Source organism: Chaetura pelagica, unplaced genomic scaffold, assembly GCF_000747805.2.
Source record: "Chaetura pelagica isolate M959 unplaced genomic scaffold, ChaPel_1.0 scaffold405, whole genome shotgun sequence".
In the NCBI taxonomy this organism is placed as follows: domain Eukaryota; kingdom Metazoa; phylum Chordata; class Aves; order Apodiformes; family Apodidae; genus Chaetura; species Chaetura pelagica.
This window is the reverse complement of record NW_009953489.1, coordinates 2121640-2147167: the sequence shown is the minus strand read 5'-3', so window position 1 is coordinate 2147167 and position 25528 is coordinate 2121640. Positions and strand designations below refer to the sequence as shown.

Below are 25528 nucleotides of genomic sequence, written 5' to 3'. Positions count from 1 at the left end.
GATCCCAGCCTGCGGCTCCTGCTCAGCCCGGCCCTCCACTCGGGTTGTTTATTTTTAGCAGCGCTTCGTCCATGGTTGTGTGTGTTACGAATTTGTTTTCATCATAATTGATGGAAACGCCGCCGTGCTCCGGGCGGCCGCCCCGGGCCGGGCTCGGGGCTCCGGGCGTGCGGGAGCGGCTTGGGACCAGTGCCCCTGGTTAATCCGGGAGGAGAGATGGATCCCTTTTTCCTTCGTGTCTAGATTCTGCCTCCAGACTTAAGCAAAATTTCAGTGATAAAAATCAAAACCTTTATCCCCACCCTCCTCCCACCGTGGAAACCTTGCAGTCTCAGCCGGGAGCATCCTGTGCCTGGGCAGGGGCTGGGGCGGGGGCTCTGGCTCAGTGCTCACAGCAGCGGTGGGTTTCAGATCTACCTGTGCCTCCTTGGAGGATCCCTGCATGTTTTTTGGGGCCCTGGAGGGGCTGTGGGAACAACTGCTTCTTGAGCTGTGCTGTGGTTTGAGCTCCACGTTGGAGTGGTCCATCAGTGACTGCCATTTGCTTCAGATGTCCACGCTGTTGATGCTGGGTGAGACTAACGTGATGAGGAGAGGTCATGTTTTAATAGAAGGTGACAATTTCTGTTAAAAGTGAGGTGGTGCCATTGTGCTCTTGGCATACAGGGAGAAATTACTTCCTTAGGTTCTTAAATTTTTATTGGAATTTGGATATGTTTCTGGTCACCTTTTGTTTCTTGCTCATGACACATTTTACTTGCTGTTGCAGTTTCTCTCATCTTACATGTTCCAGTGCAGCTGGTATCCTTGCTGGTGATACTGTGCTGGACTTCCAGGTTGTCACTGACAAAGTTTTTAATGGCATTTGGTTAAATGTTCAGGTGAATGTCATGGGTTAAAATCATCCTTCAGTTTTGCGCTGACAAAAACAACATTTGGAATCTGCTATGAGCTGACAGAGTCCTTCTGAATGTAATTAATTCTGCTGCTGGTTAAAACTGAGAACAGGCTGAAAACAAGGGCAGGCATTAATAAGTTTAATTACAGGTCCTTTGTGTTGCTCAGCAAGGTGTTGCGTTAGTGAGGGTAACATGTGACACCAGGTTCCCATCCTGAATGTGCTGGGTGGTGTTTAGCAAGTAGTTGCTGCCCGGAGAGCCCCAGAGGCCACAGAGCATCCCCCTCTGGCTCAGTCCAGCATGGCACTGCCAGGGCAGAGATCAGAAGCTGGTGTGGAGGAAGCTGCAGGAGAGGGTTCAGGTTAGGAGATCATGGAGAAGGATATGCTGCACCCTGAGACTTCGTCCACACGTCCTGTCCTGCAGGGAAAAAAAACACACATTCTGTCATATTCTGGAAGTGTGCAAGTTCTCTCATGCTGATGTTCTTGGTTATTCCCATAACATCACTTTCTTATTTGTTTGTCAAAAGGAAGCAGGATGAGACATGGGGGAGGAATGGATGAGAACTCCCAGCAGTGGTCAGGAGGTTGGTGGGAAGTCAGCAGCCTGCAGGGGGGTCACACAGGCTCTCCTTCAGGAGAGGGCTGTGGTGTGGCAGTGCAGCTGCTGCAGGAAGGAGTGCAGCCGTCAGAGCCAGCTGGGCTCTGCAGAGAGGGGGTCCCAGTTAGTGCCCAGCAGCAGCAGTGAGGTGTTGGTGGGACAGCCTGGGCACAGCACAGCTCCCCGTGCGTGCCATGTACTCCCTGTCTGCGACTGCCGAAATCCTCCCATCTGATGCTGCAAATCAGTGTGGTGGAGTTGTCCAGTTTGTTCTTAGTCATAGCAAAACCTAATCCCCAGGCTGGAGACAGATTTAAATTCTGTCTATGTTGCATGTGGCTCTCACAGGCTGTTCTGCTGCATTTGTGCATGTAGGACCCCCTGCAGCAGGTGAGTGCTGGTAGGAGGGTAAGGGCTGCCCTAAAGACCCTCGTCCCAGCTGGTCATGGAAAAGAACTGCTAGCTCTTGAGAAGTTGTGTGCAGGGAATGTTTCCTGACCAGAAGACATGTCGCAGAGTCAAACCTGTAATTAGGAGATCAGATCCCCAACAGTGGGAAGGCATACACGTTGCAAAGGCCAACTGCAGCTGGTATGGATGGGACATCTTCAGCTGAGTGCCTGGACTTCCTTCAGAATTCCCTGATCTGCTTGTGCTCTCAGACTGTAACAGTAGGAGATTTAAGTAAAGCTCTGATTTTTTTCCCCATGTTTCAGTGTTACATTTTGTGTCTGCTCCATCCCTCTGCAGCTGCCCAGCCAGGTTCCCTGTTTGTTTCCACCTCTCAAAAACAGCAGGAAAACTTTAATCCTAAAACTACAGAAGCAGCAGCTGGTTTCAGGCAGGTGAGGTTCTGAAATGAGAACCAACAGGCTGCCCCTTGAGGGGCTTGTCTTCACAAGAAAGAAATTCTGGTGTAAGAGTATATGAGTTTAAACACACAAGACCTATTCCAGAATAAGTCTGTGGGAGACAGGCCCTCCATTTTTTCCTTCCTTGTGGACAGAATATCTTTGCTCTTGAAAGAGCATCAGACCTGGGCAGTCCGTCCTGTCCTGCCCTAGAGCTGCTGTGTGTGCGGTGCCACTGCTGCCTCTATTGCTCAAAACTCAGCCCTGGAGTTGGCTGAGGAGAGAGTGGATTGTCCCTCCGTGCTTGTTTCTGAGTGTCCACAAAGTCTTCGCTGCAGTCCTCAAGGTCCTGGCTAGGCTGGGTGTGCTGTCACAGCCTGGTGATATTGACATCCCTAATTCTGGCTGCCTGTGGAGGACACAAGCAGAGGAGGATTGCGTCCCTTCACATGGTAGTGCTTTATGGCTTCTATTAATTAGAACAACAATCCTCGCTTGTTGCTCTTGGGCAGTAAACCTCTCTCTTTAATAACCAGAGACTGGCTGTCTCTCTAGGACTCTGCAGGTCAGTGCCAGTAGCAGTAATGTTGCTTCTCTTTAGCACTAATGTGGTCTTTTACAAGATTACACACACACACACACACACACACACACACACACACACATTAATTTCAACTGAATTGTAGGCAAGTAGAAAGGGATTAAAATAAGGCCTATGGCAAAAATAACTGAATGTGCTAGAAAGAGGCTGTCCTGCTGGGAGATGTCTCTGAGCAGCTGGCCATTCCCACCGTATTAAAACAAAGGTGGAGAAACTGAATTTGATCAGCTCATGGAAGGTGGGACAGGACCTGGAATGCCCAGTATAGCAAGAGATTGGATGGCTCCATGGGCAGTGCCTCTCTCATCTTGGAAGTGTGTGTACAGAAAGCAAATGCTGTTGCAGGTGTTTCCCTGCTAGGATGTTGGATGGCCAAGGAGTAGCACAAAGTTGCAGTGTCTCTGGTATGTTTGTCCCACAGATGCTGCTCTCTGCCCATGCTGGGTGGAAGCAGGCAGAGCTGAGGAGTAACCATCTCCTGCTTATGTCACAGCTTCTGTCCTTTGGGGCCATCAGATTGGGTCTCTTGATGCTTGTCTCCCTGGGAGGAAATCCTGGCTGTAGGTGGTGAATCCTGGAGTGGAGCTGGGGAGGGGCTGGGGACCCTGGGAGCGCTGTGCAAGCAGCACTCATCCTGCTATGCCAGGGAGATCTCTCATCTCTTCTGCTGAGATTTCAAATGAGAGTCTCTAATTAATGACATCTCCTCACTTAGCTCTTGGTAGACAGATGCTGGGCCTTTTAGGGCTGATTTGAGACTTGCAGTGCTCCCTCCATTCAGGGCAGCAGCTGGTGAAAAATGTTTCTGTTTCTGACCTGGGTTGGATCTGCTCAGCTGTTCAGGAGTAAAAAAACGTCATGGGAGCAGGTCCTGCTGAGGCATGAACCTGACAAATAACCTCCTGCCTAAAAAAAGTCCCGTTAATTTTAGGATTCCCAGCGGCATATGGCAGGGTATGGAAGGATAAAAATATGCATTTGCTGAAACTGGTGAGAACATAATCTGTCCTGAGAAACTCCCCTTTGGTAATTCTTCATATTGCACATCTTCTTTCCCACCCATGGTCTTGCAGCTGCAGTAGTCTTAAATGAAAAATAGCCTTGTTTTGTTTTAATTTTAACAAGAATTCTTAGGCCATCATGAAGCAGTCCCATTCAGTGATGTACATCTGTGTGTGACAGTGTGTAGTCCCTTGCTTGTGGATTTATAGTATCAGTATTTATATTTGCCACACAAGATTGCAAGTCTCTGCTTGGTTACTTACCTTTTCTGATTTCATCTGTAAAGTATGGAAATAAGATTTACCATAGACGCCTTGTTTCTGGGCTTATTTGGGCTTGGTGAGCAGTCTGTGTTGTCAGTTCTGGAGCTGCAGGATATTAGTTCTGCACTCAGTGTCCAGAGGTAACTTGATCTGTCTGCCTGTATTAGAGTTAATTTACAGTAACATTCAGAGGAAAAGGATATGGACCCTTTTCTGTGAAAATAGTGTAAAATTGCCACAAAGTACTGGGAAATGACTGTGCTCAGTTCCTAAAGATCAATTTATTCACCATAGAGATACAGGGTGAGTGGACAGTTTAGAGAATCAGTAATGGGATAGAGAACCTTTTGCTTCTGCTCCAGCACAGGGCTCTGCTAACCCAGGGCTGTTAACATTTGAGAGCTGTGGTTGTCTTCTGAGAACAGATCCTGCTGTTGTAGGCTGTTTTTCTGAGATGCCTTAGCAGGTACCACCACAGCTAGTGCTGGCTGTCAGCCTCAGCAGATGCAGGGAAGTGTCTGGAGCTGGTGCTGTCAGGGAGCCCTTGGCAGCCTGTCTCTGGGCTGGTCTGCTGGGTTGGGGCTGGCCTGCAGCTCTCCCAGCTGCCCATTTAGCATGCTCTGCTGGAGAGCCATGCTATGGGCTGAGCCATTATCACCTGGGGGTTCCTGGTGGCATGAATCTTAATGGCAAGTCTAGAAAAGCACCTGCTTATCTTCTGCTACTGTTTGTCACAGCATCTCCTTTGGCTGTTTTCTCCACGCAGCTTGGTGTGCAATGCACTGGAAGCTGTGACTTCTGCGTGCATTAATGGGCATTTCTCTCTGTTTTGGTCAGCTTAATTCTAGAGAACAACAAGACTCAATACACACAAAGCAATATGAGAGTATACTGGGAGCATTGTTGTTTTGCTGAGACCACGCTGAGCATATCTCAGGCTCCCCATATTTCAGTCCTTCCGGCGTCATGCTCTCTTTGTAGATGGAGGGACACGTGGTCTCCTTGGAAGATCCTAAAGTGCCTGCCAGAGGTTTTAAAGGTCAGAGTTACTGGAATCAGAGCTTCTGTGAGCTGGTTGGCCTAGGAACATTTTGCGTGGCACAGGATGTAGAGAAGGCAACTGCTCCCTTTGCTCTCAAGTTATTTTTCCCCTTGCCATTTTAAGGTTTTGCTCAGTTTTTCCCTGGGAGCACCTACCTATGTTCCTCTTTTTCTTCTACCTTGAGCTCTCTGGTTTACTTTAAGAGTTACAGCACCATTGATTGTATTGGCTGTCTGGGAAATGGTGTGCTGCTTGCTGTCTGTGGGCTCCCTGCTGCTAAATGCTGCCAGTGGGACTCCAGAGCATTTAGATGAATCGATGGGGCTATCATGGCCTTATTTTCCACACTGGCCCCATCCCTGGGATGTGTGTAACAACTGGAGAGAGCACACAAGCCCTTGGGTTATGGGTTACAGAGTGTGGGCCCAGACCCAGGCTGTGTCCCTGGTATAGGTGGGTGGAGTTTCGTGGGGACACTGGGACCCATGCATGGGGATGGCATCTGCCTGAGCACACTCTGCATGCACTGGGTGAATTGGGGTTTTGGAAGGATGTGTGAGTAATTTCTCCCTGTTTGCAGGTAACTGCCTGCTGTCAGGAGGGACTGGGTGCTGCAAAACAGCACAAAATTAAGTGGGATGCTAATGGTATCTCCCAGATGCCTGTGGAGCAGTCCTGTGCTGGCAGCTGGTGCTTGGTGCCACCAGTGCTCAGCACCACTGGAGCTCAACCCTGGGTGCTGCAGACCCATCTCCTGTACTGAGGAGCACAGCAGCTCATGTGGGGCTTGCCAGCCTCCCTTGTCTACTCATACTGCAGCTCCTGATGGGCATTCAAAACCTGCAGTCTGCAGACCTCCAAGAATATCATCCTGACTGCAGCAAAGGTTGGAAGAAACCTGTTTTTACTGAACATACAGGCTGACCTGGAACCTGCTCACCAAGTACTGCATGGGACAATAGAGCAGTCCCTGCTGTTCTGGGCCCTCAGCATCTCATGGCGAAAACTTCCCAGGAATATTCTTCAGTTGTCGCTACCAGATGGACTAAATCATTTCTCTGGGAAGGAAAGCAGCTGCTGATCCCATTGCTTTTTTCCTCCAGATCCCATCTAATGCCGAGGCTGAAAGAGTCGCGCTCCCACGAGTCCTTGCTCAGTCCCAGTAGTGCTGTTGAGGCTCTGGATCTCAGTATGGAGGAAGAAGTGGTCATCAAGCCAGTCCACAGCAGTATCTTGGGACAAGACTATTGCTTTGAGGTAAGGAGCCTTTCTGTGGCCCCAGGGGCCGTTCCTGCTGCGCGGCAGGGCTGGCTGGGGAGCCAGGTGTGGGGTATTCGCTCTTATGAAACATTTCTGCTCTGAATTGCTGCACTGAGACTGTTTCATAAGCAGAAAATTGCTTCCATCTTCCCGAGGAGGATCGTACCCACAGAATCAGCAGTGAGCTCCTTGCCTTGTAACTGTTGCCACAGCAGAGCTTGCTGCTCACAATGCTGCTGAGCTGCTTGAGGCTGTCTTAGCAGGGCATAAATATACAGTTTATGTTCATAGAGATACCAGAAAGTACTAATCCCTACTCAGTGTTCACAGAGGCATTCTAGGTGGTCACATAGAGAGCCCACTGTTGTCCGTGGGAGCGTTGAGAACTTTGTCTGGAAATCTGAAGCTTCTCTTGTTTGGGTAAATAGAAAAATCTGTGAGTATTTCAAATTTTTTTAACATCTGTTGTGGCATGTGGTGAGGTCTGTACTAGCAGGAGGTGGTAGGACACGTACAAAGCAGTCTGTAGTTGGGTAATTCAATATAGTATGTCTTGGGAATCATTTGTCCTGCATCATGGATGGCAAAGTGTTATTGCTTATGGCAGTGTCTGGATATAGAACTGGGAAATGGTTTTCTTACAGTAATAAGGTGGTCGATACTTGTGTTTCTGTGAAGGGAACTGGTTTGTACTTGGCCACAGAAGAGCAGTTAGACCATGGTTATTCTTGTACTGTAGGGGGATGATGGGAATGCAGGCTGTTCCTGGATGGGCAGTGACGGGTGGAGACAGCCTGGGCAGTGACCAAGAGGGGTCAGGCTGGAGAGATGCACATTTTTTTTTCTTTACTGAAACTGGAATTAGCACACTTGGAAAGATTAATTTCTTAAAACATAAGCAGGTAACACAAAAACAGTCTTACAAAAAACCAGCCCCAAGCATAAACTCCAAAATGGGCTGAGGTATAAATTTTCCAGTGTGTTCATTCTCTGTGGAGCTGAGCAAGTGCAGCAGGTCAGGAGGAGAACAGTTTTGTAAATTATATGGCCTCTATTACATTCCACTCAAGAAAGATAAAATGAAGCTAGATGGAAAATAGATGTGACATCCATAATACAAGAGTTGTTTACAATTCTGTTCAGAGCACAAGAGCAGAGGAAGGGATGTGAACAGTACTTGTAGAAAGTTGACTGAGAGAAATTACACAAGTCAGGCACTTGTAAGGAGGAAGAAAATTTTAGTTTTAAATGAGTTGGATTAAGAGGAGTCACAAAGAAAAAAAGAACATGTTAATTGCTGTTCTGCAAATCCTGCAGAGGAAAGGAAGTGTGCCAGGAAACAAGGGGCGTTGATTTGTAACTGTCTGTTAGTCATAGGCAAGCTCCAGTGGGAAGGGCTGAGGTGAGAGCTAAATGGCCTGTGGTGTTAATGTGTTGATTTTGTGTCTCGGAAAGCCACTGTCAAGTTCAGGGTGAGGTGGGCACTGACTTGAGCTTGCAGATCTCTCAGGATTCTGGGTAGGTATTGGGCCTTTCAGCTCAGTAAAGAGCAGAAAATCTGTGGTGGTTCCTGCGCCTGGGACTTGGAGTTCTCTGGTTGAAGTTTGCACGAGGCTGAAGGAAGATGAAGCTGGTGGTCAAGAGCCATGGCACTGCTGTGTGGGGAGTGCTGAAGAGTGAGAAGCTCAGCTGATGTCCTGGAAAAGGAGCCCTGACAAGAAATGTCAGGTGAGAAATGACTGCTGGAGTCACAGAGATGAGGGGGGAACCAGGATGTTTTCTGCAGAGGGGATTGTGAAGGTGCTGTGGGTTGGTAATGGTGCCTTGTCCCTGTGCTGTAAGGCTGTTGTGGAACTGTTCTCTAGGGAGATCTGCCAGGACTGGCCAAGTTTGCTGTTGCAAATTGAGAAGCGTTGCTGTTGTTGGCCAGTGTCACCCTTACGTGGTTCTTAATGACCTTCTCCTTGCAGTGGAGTGGTTGGGCAGTGGGCAGTGCTGAGGAAGCTGCTTCCATTACCAGCTGGCTGGTGTCTGCTGGTTCTTGTTTGGGATGTTGGTGCTTGCTTGGCTGGGCTGGCTCAGCCTGCTCTCCAGGATCCCTCAGCTGGAAGTGTGCAGCCGCTTTTCAGAAGATGATGGTGGTCCAGGCTCCCCAGCACGGGCAGGGTGAGGGGTGGTGGGCCACAGTTCCTCCTCTACTGAGCTGCAGCAGCAGCCTCGTGGCCTGAGGAACAAGAGAGCAGGATCTGACACTGCAGATGGGATTGTGCTGAGGAGGGCAGGCTCAGAGGGAGAACTGGCAGCGCACCCGAACGGAGACAAAAGCGAGAGATGCCAAATCCATCTGCAGTGGAAAAAACCCAAGTGGCTTGTTTGGAGAGAACTGGCTGACTGAAGGTGCAATTGTTCCTTTCCCTTGGCTCAATTGACCTGCACTAGGAGGTGCTGGAGCTCAGTGCTGGGCTGTGCTGCCCTGCGCTGGCTCTGCTGGGGCCAGCACCCAAACCCTGCTGCTACTGCCCCTGCCTCTGCCTCCTGCTGCTGCTTCACTTCTCTGAAACCTGCTTTTTTCCTGACTTGCTGACTACTTGGCAGTCTGAATTTACTTGTTTTCTTCATTGAATATTTTTTTTTTTTTTTTCCAAAAGTCACTCAAAATCATCTTTTTCCTCCTTATCAGACTTCCCAGTAAGCCTGGTCATTCAGTGGTGACCTGCCAGGGCCTGAGGCCAGTGAAGGACGTTCCAGGTCCATGTGCCCAGAGCTTGTTCTGGGCTCTTCTGTTTGGGGGATCCCAGTTACCATCTGGTGTGACTCCAGTGAGATTCCTTGAAGTGCACTTTGAGGAGCCCTAAGACGTTCCTAAAACAAGATTTTGTCTGACTTAAGAGATCACCCATCCAAGGAGTGTGGATAATAAATATGAATAAGTAACATTTTAAAAATTAATGAGTTTTATTAATTGAGTTTATCCTGTACGTTAATAGTATTCTAGCATATCCAAAATCTTAATGAGACCAGAATACTCTCTTTATCGAGATAATTAATATCTCATGAAGATTGTTAATGCCATGGGATGTTTAGGTCAGAGCTCAAAGCTGGAATGTTATTGCAGATCTGGGGAGAATTTACATTTTTGCTCACACGTGGCAGATACAACCTTCAAGTCCCAAAATCCAGAAGACTTCATGTCTGACACATGAGGATTTTCCCCTTCTCTCTCAAGTATGACAGTTAGAGTTTTTTAGTTTTTGCGTGATAGTTGTTTTGGAATTGAATCATAAGTTTTACCATGATAACTCAATAATAATATGTTGACTTAAGTGTGACAAGAAAATACATTAGATACTCACTCTAACAGCTGGAAGTCATCTGAAACGTTAAAGGATGCTGAAAAGACCATGCTACTGGAGTCTGTTTTTCTTGGAAAGAGAAGATAGCTTGTGCTTAGAAGAACACAGTTTTACAGGACAGAGGATGAAAGTGGGTAAGGGCAGAGGAGGGTGTCTGCCTGAAGGAGAGAGCTTCTGGGATATCAAAGGTTGGAAGATTCCCTTCATTTGCTGTGTGAAGACAGGGGAGGCTTCTTGTCATTTTGTCCTGGTTAGATGTCTGTGTTCAAAAGAAGGAATGTGTTCAGCTCATCATGGAGGTTGGCTAATGACAAATCTCAGCAAGTGCCAGCTCTGCTGTAAGAACAGGTTAGGCTCCTGAGAGATACATGAAATTAAAGGAGATTGTGTCTCCCAGAAGCAGATAACCCAGCGAGCCACGTGTAAACACAAACACTGTGAGATGATAAAGTGCTCACAAAGAATTCTGCAGCTTGAGACTGGCAGGGATGGAGCTCAGAGGGGAGTTATTTAAAGAGCTGGCCAGGTCTGTTTGGCCTGTGCAGAGATGTACATAAAGAATATTACTGGATGTCACCAAACGTGGCAAATGCGGAGAGGGGCAGAGCAGCTGGTGGAGGGCTCGGTGGTGGCCGTGCTGCTCTGCCAGCTTGCCAGCAGGGCAGGGAGGAGATAGGGGCTTGAGGGATACGTATATCTTAGAGGATGTGGAGAACTATTGACCTTTTAGACCTTGGTGCAGCACCTGATGCCAAGCAAGCTTGGTATGGTAGATAGGAAGAAATGTTTGATGTTTCTCACCCTGGGGCTGCCAGGCAGGGGCTGCTTTGGTGGTCTCTCTACAGGGTTGAGTTTCCATGTGGTTACAGGGATGTAATTAGGAATAAGGGACATTTGCACCTCTGGCAACGTTGCTGCTGTGAATGTGCTTCTTCAAAACCTGCCTATGAAGTCCCGATGGCTAGAGAACGATTCCTTGGATGGATACTGAAAGTGTGAGATGTGAGAGGAGGACTCGGAACTGGCCATCTCCAGGTCTAGGAACCCCAGCCTGGTTCTCCTGGAGTGCCCCTGGCTGGGCTGTGAGCTACTGCCCAAGCTGCTGCCAGGGCTCTGGGATGTGTACTTGGCCCCCAGTTCTTCACAGCATGGTCTTCACAAGCAACAGGACACGAAGGAGGAAGGTACAAAGCCAGCCTTTCCAGACCTGATGTTCTGCTGAAAACAAGGAGTGGGTTGATACTGTCACAGGCTTCGGACTGAGTCTGGAGGAATGCCAAGTAGTGGCAATTTATCTTTAGTACATCTAAGGATCTGCTCTCTCTCAGTTGTGAAACTTGGTGGTTTAAAGTGTCACATGCATGGAGCCCATTATCTAGTGTTTTCTGGTGTGGAAGAGGAGAAGTAATTGGAATTTGCTTCCATGATTATTTCTGTGACATACGGAGTTGCCCTGTTTTTCCACCAGGCTTAGGAGCTGGTGCTTCATGCTCGGGTAAAGCTGTTTATTTAAAAAATCCACTAGCATCTTTCCTAACTCCCCCTCTCCGCCCAGATCAGAGTCTGCAGTGTGCTGGTCAAGACATAATCCTGTTCCTTTCCCTGTAGGTGACGACTTCATCAGGAAGTAAATGCTTCTCCTGTCGTTCTGCAGCAGAGCGAGATAAATGGATGGAAAACCTGCGCCGTGCCGTGCACCCCAATAAGGTAGTGGCTTTGAGGAATTGCCTCTGCTAGAGTTCAGTTCCTCCTTATTACATTTTGTAGCCTGGTGCATAGTAGCAGCAGGGGATGTATTGTCATTCTAGTGAGTGAGTGGAACTGTGGGTCAGCTTTTTTTTCATGTAACTTTCTTCCACAATTATATTTACAGGCAAGTGCCAATTATTTCTGCCTTTTTTCTCAGCACATGCTGGTTCAGCTGTTGCTGAGCATTGACCAGACCTGAAGGATCTTCAGTCTTGCTCTGTTACTGATGACACTTGCCACTTACATAGGACTTCCCACCTCCCAAAAGCTCTGGGACAGATGTCAGGTAGCTGCCAGCAAAGCTACAAGACTGAATAGTCTACAGAGTTCACATGTCACACTTCCTGACTCTGGTGGCACTTGCAGTGTCTGCTTAGTGATGGAGAAACTCAGATGCCCATCGCAGCGAGTTCTCCCAGGCGACAGTGGAATGAAGCATTCCCTTCTCCAGTCAGTTGAGGTGACAAAGTCATTCCCTGGGGATCTACAGAAACAAGTCCTTCACTGCAACACAGGGACACCCAACATGTGGTTTTACAGCCCAATAAGTACATCCCAAAATAAATTATCCAGCTGCTTCTCTCTCTCTGCACTGGAGTTAACATCCCAAAATAAATTATCCAGCTGCTTCTCCCTCTCTGCACTGCTAACGAGGATTGATCAGGACTAATCAACTGCAGGGTTTCACAGCTGATGAGCTCAGTCAACAAGTCTTTTTCTGCTGATCAAAGATGACACAAAAGATGAGATCCTGTGAATTCATTCCCAGCATCAGAGCCACAAAACTGTGGATGAAAGTTAGGTCTGGGCCCGGTGGGTTGTGGAAGGAGCCTCTGTGTCAGAGTTTGTGGCTCCCAGCACAGTGCCCAGTGCCAATAGAGAAGATTTCCTTCCAATATCAGACTGGGAGCAGTGGAGGGGAGAGGTGAACCTCTGCCTCTCACTGCATGTTCCTGTGTGTGGAGTACAAAGACTTTTCAAGTGCAGCAGCCTGGTAGTAATGATCTGACAGAGCTCTGGGAGGTTTGCGTGCTCACACTTACATGAGAAAAGCCCTGGGGGTGTGAGCTGGGGCTGGGCATGTCACCATGGCTTTGAGATGCAGTGCTCAGTGGAAATTCATCTGGAAGTGTGCCCTCACCTCAAAACGTGCCACTAACTGATGGCTGACTTGCCATCTTTGTTTGAGTTCATAGACAATAAACTCTCAGTATCTGACTTGATATTTCTGTCAGGAAATCAGTGTTCTTGTATAGTTCCTGTGTGTACTCCCTGAATCTACAGTAGCCCATTGTGGGCTTCCAGCAGAAACATTCCTGCCCAGATTCTTAGGCTGTGCAGAGTAAGGGGTGGTTGCTGTTTCAGAGAAGGGTTTCCAAACAAAACAGGTGAGTGCAGAATCACTGCAGCATTTCAGTGGTGGGTGCCTTGTCTTTCAAGTCAATCCTCCAACAAATGGCCCTGGATGTTCTTCCAGGATGAGGTCAGCATCACTGGGGAGGATCCACAGTATCCTTTGCTCCATTATTGTTTGAAAGATAACCAATCCAAATTTCTACTTCTGAATTGTAAGGATTCTCCATGCGGAACTTGCCCCGTGTCCCATGATTCCTCTTGATGTTTCAGTTGGGTGCTCTAGACTTCTGCCCTAAAACACCATGAAGTTTCCTTTCCCTGCCTGTTGTGGTTGCTTTTCAGCCATGGATATGAGGTGATCCCTGGGTGGGTGTTCAGACCCTTTTATTGTTTCTCTGTTACCCTAAAGAAAATCCACTCCAGTGCTGCTGTAAAGCAGCTGTACTAAAAGAGGAGGTGGTTGTGAGGTACCTGTGACAGCTTCTGTTCTGCAAGCGCCATTCGTGATCTGTGAGGTTTCTTTTGAGGGCCCCTTGGCAGTGAATGAGAAATGGTACATTTATGATTTAGAGGGGCTTTTATCTTCCTTGCTCCTTGTATTAACTGGCACCAACACACATGGAGAGCACCGTGATATTTGGAAAATTAACATAAGTAGGGTTATTATGCAAATTCCTGAGAGCCAGTATTTCCTTAAAATGCAATGTAATTAAGCCTCTGCTCATTTAGCACATCCGAAATAATTAACTCGTATCTGTAGTTTTGTTTTGCCTGGCTTTGTGGTTTTGTTATTGACCTTTTTTTCTTTGCATCTTTTTTTCAGGACAACAGCAGAAGGGTAGAGAATATGTTAAAGTTATGGATTATTGAAGCCAAGGACCTGCCAGCTAAGAAAAAGTACTTGTGTGAATTATGCCTGGATGACGTTCTTTATGCACGAACTACCTGTAAATTAAAAACTGATAATGTATTTTGGGGGGAGCACTTTGAATTTAATAACCTCCCATCACTCAAAAACATTACGGTGCACTTATACAAAGAGACTGACAAGAAGAAAAAGAAGGACAAGACCAATTTCATTGGGCAAGTGAACATCCCCGTCAGCTCGGTCACGGGCCGGCAGTTTGTAGAGAAGTGGTACCCAGTGGTGAGCCCCAACCCCGGGAAGGGCAAGTCCCCGGGGCCCATGATCCGCATCAAGTCCCGCTACCAGAGCATGAGCATTCTTCCCATGGAGATGTACAAGGAGTTTGCTGAGTACATCACTAACAATTACATGGTGCTGTGCTCAGTGTTGGAGCCCTCGCTGAGCGTGAAGAACAAAGAGGAGATGGCGTCTGCGCTGGTGCACATCCTGCAGAGCACGGGCAAGGCCAAGGTAAGCCCCTTTGTCACTGGTACCGTCCCACCAGGGAACCTCGGGGGCAGATTCCTGTGTCAGGTTTCAGAAATCACCACTTTGGTTGGGCTGCAGGCCTAGTCAGCATTAATACACTCTTAATTTTGCTGTGGTTCTTGACATGTCCATTGTGGAGCTCTGTGCCCTGTCTGCCACAGAGCGTCCTTTGTCCCCGGGTGGCACTTGGGCAGTGCCAGAGTCAGGACTGCAGGAGTTAAGGCATCGGCGTTTCTCTCTGTTAACATCTCCCTGAACTCTGCAGGGGGGAGCTGGGGAAGAGCAAGATTTCCAAAGCTTTTGCAGTGCTGAGGAGATGTGAGCTCCTCGCCCGCGGGGGAATCACAGGGCTCTGCTTCCTCTGCAGCTGCCGCTGCTGCCTGGGACCTTAGCGGGGTTTGAGGATTAGATTTAGTTACAGTCTGTCGAGCAGAGAAGTGCCTTGGCCTCCTGATCAGGTTGAAGGCAAAGCTCACTGAGAGGACCGTGAGGCCGTGGGCCTGGTATTGCAGAGGCAGCAGCAGCAGAGCCCAGCAGCACAGGGAGGACAGTGATCCCAGGCCCCTTGGCTGCCGTACCCTCAGTGGGGAGAGAACTGGCTTGTGACTCATGGGATGGGAAATAATGCTTGGTGGTTACACAAGGAAAACATCATGGGTGTCCTCCTCCTCACTTGTTGTGCTGGAGCTGTGGCACTGCCCTTCACCATGGCTCTGGTGGCACTGGTACCACGGCTTTTATTGGAATGATGTTGCCATGAAGACCCTGTTGAGTGGCTTACATAGTTCTGGTGCAAAAGGCTTCAGGTGTCACCCTGATCTCAGCCACCATGGATCATGTGTGGGCATGGCTGGGAGCTGTTGTCACTGCTCCTGCTTTTTCCCTCTTCTTGGTGCTAGAGAGGCTCTGGAGAGGGCAAGTGTGTTTCTAGACATGTGTCTGCTTCAGTGCTTGAGATCCCAGAGGCACTACACAAGGGACACAGCAAACAGTAAACAGGCTTGATGAATTTCCCTCTAAAATGGAGCTGCTGCTTTCCCTGCCTGTCGTCTGCCATCAGCATTAGCACAGGGTTTAGAGAGCTGTCAGAGCAACAGGAGTTATTGGAGCATGGGAGCTGGGTGGTGCATCATTTGGAGAGGAGTTGGACCAGCAGAGAAAGGGAAAAGCAGCAGTAAGGTAAAAAAACCACAACAAAAAGGAGAGGAACCATCCCCTCAGCCCTGCCTGTGTGACATGGGTGCACCCTGGCACTGCTCAGGACACAGCTCCTTCAGCCCGGAGTCACCCAACACCAAACACCCGCTCGTTCAGAGGTGACGCTGAGCAGGAAGGTGAAGCACCATGTCCCCAAGTAGGTGGGTTCTGAAATGGGGTTCAGAGCACAGAAGGAGGAGAGCAGATCCCTGTGGGCCAGGATCCCAGCGGGTGGGAATGGTGCTGGGGAGCCCATGTGCTGCTGTGTGAGGCTTGGGGTTGGGTCCCAGACTCTGCTGGTGAGGACCTCAGCCCAGCCCTCACCCCAGCTCTGGTGTGGGGGGAAGAAGGCAGTGCTCCCCCTCCAGCCTCTGTCCTCCCCTGACCCTCCAAAGCTTGCCCAGGCTGGAGTTGTGTTTCCCATCCTTGTGCTTTGCCACGAGCCTTTTCAGTGACCTCTCAGAGCTCTCCCCTGCCCTGAAGAGTGTAGACATGGCAATCAGCAACCACTAATTTATTTTGCTGATAAAGGGGTTTTTGTGGATCTTGGCTGCTGTAGCTGATGCTAAAGCAGCAATTACAGTTGTAGTGAGAAACAAGTGTCCAGTAGATTATCTATGAAGACTTGTTAGCAGCTAATTGCTCTTGCCCTGTTTCAGGCCTTGTTTTCTTGTAGTGATTTGCTGCAAATACAGTGTAATCCCTTAATGAGGCACGACTGATTGGGTACATGTGTCCACCCAGGGCCACGCAGCAGGAGTTCCCGTGCAGGAGAGGTGAGGAGCTGGAGTCCATGTTTCCTTTTATCTCTGAGAAAGGGAGAAGCTTCATCCCTGCAGTCCTGTGCAGGGGTTTGGAGTGCACCAGGGAATGCCCGGAAATCCCAATCAGCTGCTGAGGCAAATAGGTGGAGAGGAGGAGGAAGAGCATTTTGATAAAGTTAAAAGTCTGGCTGAGGGAGCTGCCCCAGCCCACTGGGAAGTCTGACAAACATCCGGGACTAAATCGTCTCTCTCGGTGCAAGTGGTTGTTCAGTGTCTCTGTTAATGGCAAGTGGGGACTGGAAGAGGCTTCTCTGCCATGAGAGGGAGGGAGTTTTGTGACTAAACAGAGGCATGGACTCGCAGCATCTGTCCTTGACTTGCTACCTGCTTCATCCCAGTGAGATGCCTGGCTATTTTCATGTGTTTTGCAACCCATACACAAAAGACACAAACTTAATGACAAGTATTTCAGTTGCCATCCTTGGCGTTTCTGGGAGTGCTCACCCCTGCCATTAGCATGACTTGATGTGGCCTGTGTGATGTGGTTGTGGATAAGCAGGCTGCATCCTTCCCAGAGCAAAGCTGATGGTGACTTTCGATGCTTCCAGAATATTTCCCATGCTTAGATTCATTCCAGCTCTGTCTTACAGCTTTTAGAGCTCAGTTCATGACCATAAATATATGAAAAACTCTCTCGTCCACATGGTTGCTAGATCAAACCCAGCATCAGACAGAGCTCTAACTAACCAGCTGCTCACTTGAAATAAATATTTATTGTGTTGTGAATGGAGTGAAGAATAAACATGTGTCCCTGTTTGTTTATGCTGCAAGGATTTGCCTGGGCTGAGCAGATGTATTTACTCCGTATTTACTCTGCCTGTGTGAGCCCACTGGGAACTGCCCACGTTGCCCCCCTCAGCAGTGTGGGGTGCTTGGTCAGAGCTGACAGTGCCAATTTAAGTGCAAATATTATGGAAGGCTGCCTAAAAATGACAGAGAGGGGACAGAGAGGTGAGCAGCATGGCTGGGCCAGGAGGCTGGTGGCACCAGGGTTTGTTGGGTCCCTTACCCTCCCTGCAGACACAGGCCCAGGACTCTGTGTGGGTTCTGCTGCAGGCAGGACTGGCAGCAGCCATGTCATTTCCCCCACAAAGAGTTTATCTCTCTGATAATGTTTTATAGCAGCCATAGTTGACATAATAAGGCTTTTAATTGGTTTTATGGCAGCCCCATCGTTTTTCCCCATCTCCTCAAACACACCAGTTGGGTTGGTTGGGAGGACAAAGGAAGCTGGTGAGGGGCAGCTGCAAGGATCAAGGTTTGGGCTGTCAGGGTGACAGGCAGTTTCTCAGCCCCCCTGTGTGGGATGCAGCCCCTCTGCCCTCACCAGGAGATGTTGGTCACTCGGTGTCTTAGTGTTGTATCCCTCAGGTTTTCTTACTGTCCCAAGCAAGGTGATGGACACAGATTCTTCTGCATCAAGCCTCTCATTGCCACTTCATCTCCTTTTTGCAAGGAGAATTAGAAAATGCCAGGAGCATCAAGGATGAGCTCTGGTGCTCAAAAGAGGAACCATGACTGCAGAGAAGTATCCAGCACACATCCTCAGAGGAACTGTGTGGTAGTGAAAAGAGAAAGACTGGCCATTGGGATCCGTGGTTTCCCACTGTCTGCCCAGGATCTAATCACTGCCCCTTGCTGCTCTCCTGGTGCAGCTCAGCACTTCAGGTGCTGTGTCTCTGCCTCAGCAGCTCTGACACGTAGGTGTGTCCTGGCACTTGGCCACCTGCAACCCACAGCCCTACCAACCCCTGGTGCCTTCCACCTTTGCATAAAGCCCAGCTGGGCTTGGAGCTAGTCTTTGAAATAAGCAGTAATCTTATTACCTTTATCAATTCAATCCTCTTAAGGTTAAGTCAATCCTATTAATCAGGCTTGTGATGTGGAGAACCTTATTATTTCAAAGTCAATCTGCCCATCAGTCAGTTATGATGTGGGGAATCGGCCCCAGCCCAGAGGTGTATGTGACCTGAGTGGTGTGTATGGGGCTCCATCACATCCCCTGTTCTCCAACAGGGCACCTCCTGGAGAAGCTGGGGCTGGAGGACCTTCCCTATGATGGTGAGGTGTAAAATCCTTCCTGGATATGTCCTGCAAGACCTGTGTTGCTTGTTGGCTGCCCTGGCCTAGGAAACACTCCTGTTGTCACCACAGCCATGCTAGGAACCCTCTGGCTCTGTCTTTCTGCCTCCTGGGCTGAGGAGCCAGAGGGGGCAGGCATTGCCCAGTGACACACCCTGACACCTTGAACCCCTTTGGGACTGTGATGCATGGTGTAGATAGACCCCTTGCCAGGACAGGTGGGCTCTCTGGGTGCTGGTGCTTACCTGGCAGGGATGCTGGTGCCCTGGGCCCATGGGGCTGTCAGATGGTGATGGAATGTGTGACTGGATCAGCTGCCAGCTCTGGCTTCATCCCCTGCGAGGGGGATGCTGTTTGATTGTGGTTTGAGACAGGAGGATGAATTCACCCAGGTGGGCAGGGGAAGCAGCATCTGAAGCTCCACAGGTGAAATTCCTAGGAAATTGAAATGTTTTGAGGCTCCACTACAGGTAAATGGAGACATTTGAAGGACAGAGTGAGGGGTGTGGAGCAAGCCCAGGCTCAGGCCATCTCTGTACCCTGCAGGCAGAGTGGGTGCTGGGAGTGACCCATGGCCTGGGAGCTGCCAGCCCCAGAATGGCCATCCAGGGGGTGCTGGGGCTGAGGGAGGAGGGAAGGCTGCAGTGCTGGAAGGACTTTGTGGTGGGGTGTGTGAGCCCTGGGGTGGTGCAGAGGACGCTGCCTGCTGTGAGGACCAGGTTGCCACTCCAGCAGCCAAACTCTTGCTGCATTTCTAGAGGACCAGAGGAGCTGCCTTAGAATAGTACAAATTGCCGTGGGCTCATGCTTGGTTTATTTGAAAAGTGCTGGAAATCCGTGCTGTCATGCTCTGAATTTATTTGTTTATGAATTGCTCCTCTTTCTCAGTGTATATGCAGTGACTGAAGTTGCACAGGTTCAGCTGTGTCCAGTTTGAAGTAAATATCCTTAAAATAAACATAGGAGCAAGCCTGAAGAACACTGCCACAGCCCTTCATTTTAGCTGTAGACCTTTTCCTTCCCCTCTCCACTCTGATGTAATGAAATAAAGCATCTTATTTTCTTCCATTGCCAGGGGCCCTAACTGAAAACAACCCCCTGCTGATCTCTGCTGCTCAGAAACAGGGAGTTTTATTGGCTTTAGTTATTGCATTTTATTCAGAGCCTTGTATGTGGGAGAGTGAGGCCCCTGGAGGGATTTGACGAGTACTTGCATTCCATTTGTGTCCTCCAAGTGCTGGCTACTGGCGGACTTAAGGCAGAGATACCGGCCTTGTGATCCAGAGCTGATGTGGCTTTTTGTGTAGAGTGAAGGCCAGATCTGGAAGATTGGCCCTGGGACAGAAATTGCAGGATGTCATGGGAACTGACCCGTGGCTGAGGCTCCTTTCCGGCCGCTGGCAGAGCTCCCCTGGGCTGCCCAGAGCGGGCTCTGCAGAGGAGCTCGCTCGAGGACACTGGCTGTGGGTGTTTTCATCCCTGATGCATCTCAGGGCTGGTTCTTGCAGCCTGGCAAGATGCCTCCTGTAGCCTGAGGAGGCAGGACCTGCTGGGGACAGGGAGGAGCCCTGGGCTGGGGGATGCCATTGGGTATCCTGGCTCTCTCCTCCATCAGGAGCAGGGCTGGACTCTGCCATGTTATGCCCTGGCTTTGATTGTTGAGCTGTAGGGGAGCTCTTTGGGATTTCAGCAGCTTTCCCTTTGGAGACAGGGGGTCGTTTTCTCAGCTGTTGAGCTGCAGATGCTCTGTAAGGGATAATGTCTGCAGTTGAGGTCTTGGGGGTGTCTTCTCTGGCTTTGTGTTGAGTCACACACTGGAATTTTGCCTCATTCTGAATTTTAGTGAGTTCTGTAGATCAGATAAAATCATCAAAATTCACATTGTCACTGGCTAAAACTTGGCCTCTGGGTCTCCACCACTTGGCAGCCCTGGCTCACTGTTGGGCTGCACATCCTGGCTTGGCCCTGCATCCCACAGCAGCCAGTCCTGGGCCAACAAGAGGGGGGAAAAAGCAAACTTGGCTAAGAGAAGCTATAAAACTCAGTGCTCCTGAGATAATTAGTATGTTGGGAAAGTGACAGGAAAGAGAATCAAGCAAAGGCAAGGTCAGTGGCAGCTAATTAAGAATCAGCACCTTGTGTCAGCATGAGCTGTGGCTTGGAAATGAAACATACCCTGGGAGAGACCCAGGAAGATAAAGGTGATGGAGTTACCCAGATAGCAGCTAGCAGAGTCTGAGCAGGCATTTAAAGTTTCATTCCATCTTGACCAATAAAAGGGGCAAAATGAGAGAAAATAGTGGGGGGAGGCAGGTGCTGTGCTTTCAGGAGGGATTTTTGCTTCTTCAGCTGCTGGAGCATTGGAGAGACAACAGGATCTGAGGAAGGGGATCTTCTAGCTAAAGAAATAATGGGAGTGACTTTTTTTCCTCAAAGCTCCTCTGGCTTTTTTTTTGGAAGCTGTTCTGAGAAGGTCACATCAATGTGTCACAGTCCTGTGGGAAGGTGGGTGGAAGAGATAGGGCTGTTGGGTGCTGCAGATGCCAGTCCTCCTCCCCTCCTCCCCTGTGCTCAGGTGCAGACATACCTGCCTGCTGCTGGATCTTCCTTTGGGACAGAAGGATTAAATGACTTGGATCTGTTTGGTTCAGTTGAAGCTGTTCATTGAACCTTGATTAAACATTCAATGCCAGAGTGTCCATGTGAAGAATGAAGTGAAGCTGAGGGCCTCTTCTGCAAGTCTCCCAGACAGCTGCTGGCAGGGCATGGGACATGGGTGTCCCCTGATCCCCAGTCTGGGTTGGAGCAGGCTGTGTCATGGCCACAGCGGGGATGGTGAGGACTTGGGTCCCTGCATAGGAGCCCTGGGGTGCCCCTGCTGCCCCTGCCAGGAGCAGGTTACATCTGGTACAGTCATGACAAATGAAGAAGAATTTCTTAGTGAAAGGTTATTACTGAGCAGATTATCTTTGTTTTAGAGAGCAGTTTAAAAAAGGTGCCCTTGGTTGTAGCAGGGAATTTGTATGTCAACATTGCTCTGTCTTCTGCATGGGGAACAGTAAGAGGTTTAATGCATGTGATTTTCATGGTGGCTGCAGCTGGTTTCCCTTTGTCACCCAGGTGAGTGGTGCTGGGTGGGAGCACATCGACCCTTCAGCACCCAGCACAGCCAGGAGCTGGGCAGGGCCCAGAGCTGCTTTTCCCATTAGCAGTGCAGAGAGCAGCAGTTGAATATGTATTAGCATTGCCAACTGCACAGCCTTTCTCCTGCATTAACGTGAGCCACAGCACACTAAACACTGCACTAAGTATTACACCACACAGTGGATTTTCAGCAGAATGCACAGGGAGCAACGTGACCCTCTCTGATCAGTTAAGGTTGTTCTGAAGCAGACAGGGAGCTCGGTCTGATGGGCTGTTCTGCTCTTAGAATTTGCATTTCTGTAGCCCAGCCTGATGTGTGGGGTAGCTGCCAGTGTGCAGGCTGCTCCTTCTCACCCCACCCACTGCTCTGCAGCACAAAGGGTTATAAAATAGTGTGGTTTTTGGTTGTGTGCACATCAGACCAAAAATGTGTCCAAAATGGGCTGTGGCACTGCTGTTTATTTCTATGAATACTAAGGAAAAAAGACATTTGAGCATCTTGATGCATATTACAAGCTTGATTCTCAGCTGTTAACTGTGGGGCTCAGCTCGTGACATCTCAGTATGTCCCTGTTTTGCAACCAGTGCAGTTAAACACCACATGCAGGCAGTTTTAACAGTGGAGAAAACCTGTCACCCACAAAAGATGAGTTTAATGGAGACTCACCTGAAAGCTGGCACTGACGGAGGGGCGAGCGCAGGGCAGGCCTGGAATCAATGAATTTTTGGGGTGTAAAGGTTGTGACTCTCCAGGGGTTTATTTCTCCTCATGTCTTAGTGAGGTTGGAGAAAGCAGAAGAAAAGTGGGGCTGGTGGTGAGGGTGCACACACGGCATCACTGCAGCACCTCCGCTCCCTCTGGTGTCTTAGGGAGGTGAGACCTCTCTGGAGAAGGGGAGGCTGCCTGCTCTGCTGGACAAAGCATCTGTCAGTGTGTGGTGACCCACCATGGGCTTTGCTTTCCAGGATTTCTTGACTGACCTGATGATGTCTGAAGTTGATCGCTGTGGTGAGAATGAGCATCTCATTTTCAGGGAGAACACACTGGCCACCAAAGCAATTGAAGAATACCTGAAGCTGGTGGGGCAGAAATACTTGCAAGATGCCTTAGGTACGTACAGAGTGTTGGCAAGTCTTGCCCAGAGGGGTCCTGCTCTAAGCTGCAGGGTGTGTGGTGAGGACCATCAGCTGAGCCCTGATGGCCACGGGAGGCACCATTTACCTGCTGGGGGGTTGCTCTGGCAGTGGGGTCTGAGCCGGGGCACAGCCGTGGCTGCAGTGGGCAGCTCTCAGCCCCAGCTGAAGGTCACTGCTGAGTGAGCACTTCAGTCTGCTTTCAGAGGAGGAAACAAGTTGGTATTTGAAGGCATCATGCTCCCTGCCAGGTCTCTCTCAGCACTGGCAGTGCCATGGGGTCTTAGTGAATCCTCCCCTGGTTGCTCACCCCGCCAGAGACGCTCCCCCGGTTCCTCGCAGCTCCACTGAGTCAGATGAGACCTCCTAAGTTCCAGTGATGAGACTTCCCTCCCAGATTATGCTGGGAACCCTCCTGGTGGTGTTTTACTGGGTTTTTTTGTAAGTGCTGGCTATGTCTATGGCTCCAAAACAATTTTTCTTGATGCAAATGAAAATAATTAGAGCTTCTGCTTCTGGGCAGGTCAGGAAGGAATTGCTGTCTTGCTGTGTGCAGCCAGCACAGCATGAGGATGGGGAGATGCTGCCTTTGAAGCATGATGGCTCATCCTCAGCCCAAGGCAGCTGGAGAGTTTCTGTTGAGCTGTTAATTTTTCAGTATATTGGGTTCCTACTGTTGGATTCCTGTAATTTTAGCAAGGGACAAAGAAATACTTTATGAAGAACATAATAATAATGACAGTGCTGAAGAAGAGGAGATCATTGAACAAGTTCAGTCAAAGCAACAGGTAGCCCACAAGAATAGGAATAGGAATATTACTTATTTATGCCTTGTAATGCTTTCTTGTTGAAGGCAAGTCTGTAAGTAGATTACCTTATAAAATTTCTAAAAAGCCAGGAGATAAATGAAAGGCAGAGAACTTTGAAATATTCCCCTTTCCAGGCTCAATGCAAATGCTTCCATGCCTGCTCCATCTAGTGCAGGAGGAGCCTGCGGTTCCTGCCCGCTGGTCCGGGCGCTGGTTCCGTGTAGCCCTTTTATCAGGGAAATGATTCATCTGTGTGTCAGGAGGTAACACAATTCAGCATCACGCTTCCCTTGAAACCATGCAGCACAGGCAAATAATAGGGCCAGATGATCACAGCAGGCATCACCTGCAGGCAAGCAGAGAGGCTCCAGAGCTCCCTGGCAGAGCTGAGAATACACTGGAGAGGCCCTCCAGTACATAATTAAAATCTGTTTTGGCAATAGGGGAGGAATGTGGACTAGAGCGGCCAGAAAACAGGATAGGAAAATCCAAGACGGTCAGGAGTTAGGAGATGAGCAAACCAACTGGAATTAGCAGAAAACCAAAGATAAACACTGCCTCTGGCATCCTGTCCCCTGCTCTCCCCAGCCACTTCTCTGTGCTCACTGGGATGGACAACTGCCTTCCCCCCAGCTGGACACCTCTGGAACTGGTGGGAAGCAGCATCAAGGCTGGGCAGCCAGGGTCTGTGCCCAGGTACCCTGGGGTGAAGGTGGCACAAGAGCGAGGAGCTATCATAGCAGGACCCCAGTGTGAGTCTCTGCAAGGATGAGGAGCAGCCAGGCAGCAAAACAGGAGTGCAGGGAAACTCAGATAAATACTGTAATTTAATTTTGTGTGATGTTCAGCTCAAAATAAACCAAGTAAATTGTTTCTTTCCTTTAATTTCCTATTTCTCCTGTGAATCACACTGGCCTGTCAGCACCAGGGCACAGTCTGCAATAGCAGGCCATCTGACAAATAATGACAGAACTTACCAGCAAACTTCCTACTGGATTAGCCCAAGGGAGCGTCTCTGGAAGGGGTGCAGTGGGGGTCAGGGCAGGCCGAGGAGGTGGGTGTTTGGCAGCACAACTCTGCTGCAATAGCCCATAGCCACAGAGGCAGAGCTGCCAGCTGAGGAAGAGGGTGAAACGTGCTCTTTGGGATCTGGGTGCCTTTCTGCAGAGCATGCTGGATTGTTTTGTGAGCTGCCGGCTGCTCCTGGGTCTGCTGGAAGGTCCTGAGAGCTGGTGGGGACACAGCCTGACCCAGGACCCACCACCTCCCGCTCTCCTGCCCCTCTCTGTTCAGCTGTGTGACAGGTGTAGGGTAACTGCTCCGTAGTGGGGCCTTATGAACAGAATTGCTTGAAGGCTGCATCTCTCGTGTCTCCAAAACCCATCACCAACTGTCTGTTTTCCAGGGGAATTTATCAAGGCACTGTACGAATCAGATGAAAATTGTGAGGTGGATCCCAGCAAGTGTTCATCTTCAGACCTTCCTGAACATCAGAGCAACCTGAAGATGTGCTGTGAGCTGGCCTTCTGCAAGATCATCAACTCCTACTGGTGGGTGTCCTGCGGGGGTCACTCCCCTCCACGTGCCCCCAGCTGGCACAGGGGTGGTGCAGCTGCAGGGAGCAAGGGTGGCAGCAGCCCATCTGTTAGTACCTGTGCTGATGGGCACCCTGTGAGGGAGCTGTGGAGGGGCAGCTGTGGGGCCCTGCCCACGTCCTGCAGTGCAGAAGGAAGCGCTGGATGTCTGGGAGTGAGGATGGCCAAGGGCAGAGTTTGGAGTGTCTGCTTTGGGGGTGCAACAACTTCCCTGATTCTCTGTCACACTTGTTTTTGTGGCTGCTGAAGGGTTCCTGGCACAGAGACATGGGGATGTGCTTGTGGAGTCGAGGAACATGAAATGCCTTCACCAGTGTGACCAATTCAGAGAGGGACTTGATGCCAACTGTACATGAAAGTCTGGACTA

At 49.6% G+C, this 25528-nt stretch overlaps 1 protein-coding gene across 1 annotated transcript in view; it reads left to right on the top strand.

The window, feature by feature from the left end:
• Nucleotides 1-25528, top strand: part of DAB2IP (DAB2 interacting protein) — a 136914-nt gene that overhangs the window by 93743 nt on the left and 17643 nt on the right. Inside the window, exons 4-8 of the mRNA XM_009998939.1 lie at nt 6365-6518; nt 11483-11581; nt 13803-14357; nt 22589-22733; nt 24971-25115. Coding sequence (XP_009997241.1) covers nt 6365-6518; nt 11483-11581; nt 13803-14357; nt 22589-22733; nt 24971-25115 — 1098 coding nt within the window. The remainder of the gene's footprint in view (nt 1-6364; nt 6519-11482; nt 11582-13802; nt 14358-22588; nt 22734-24970; nt 25116-25528) is intronic.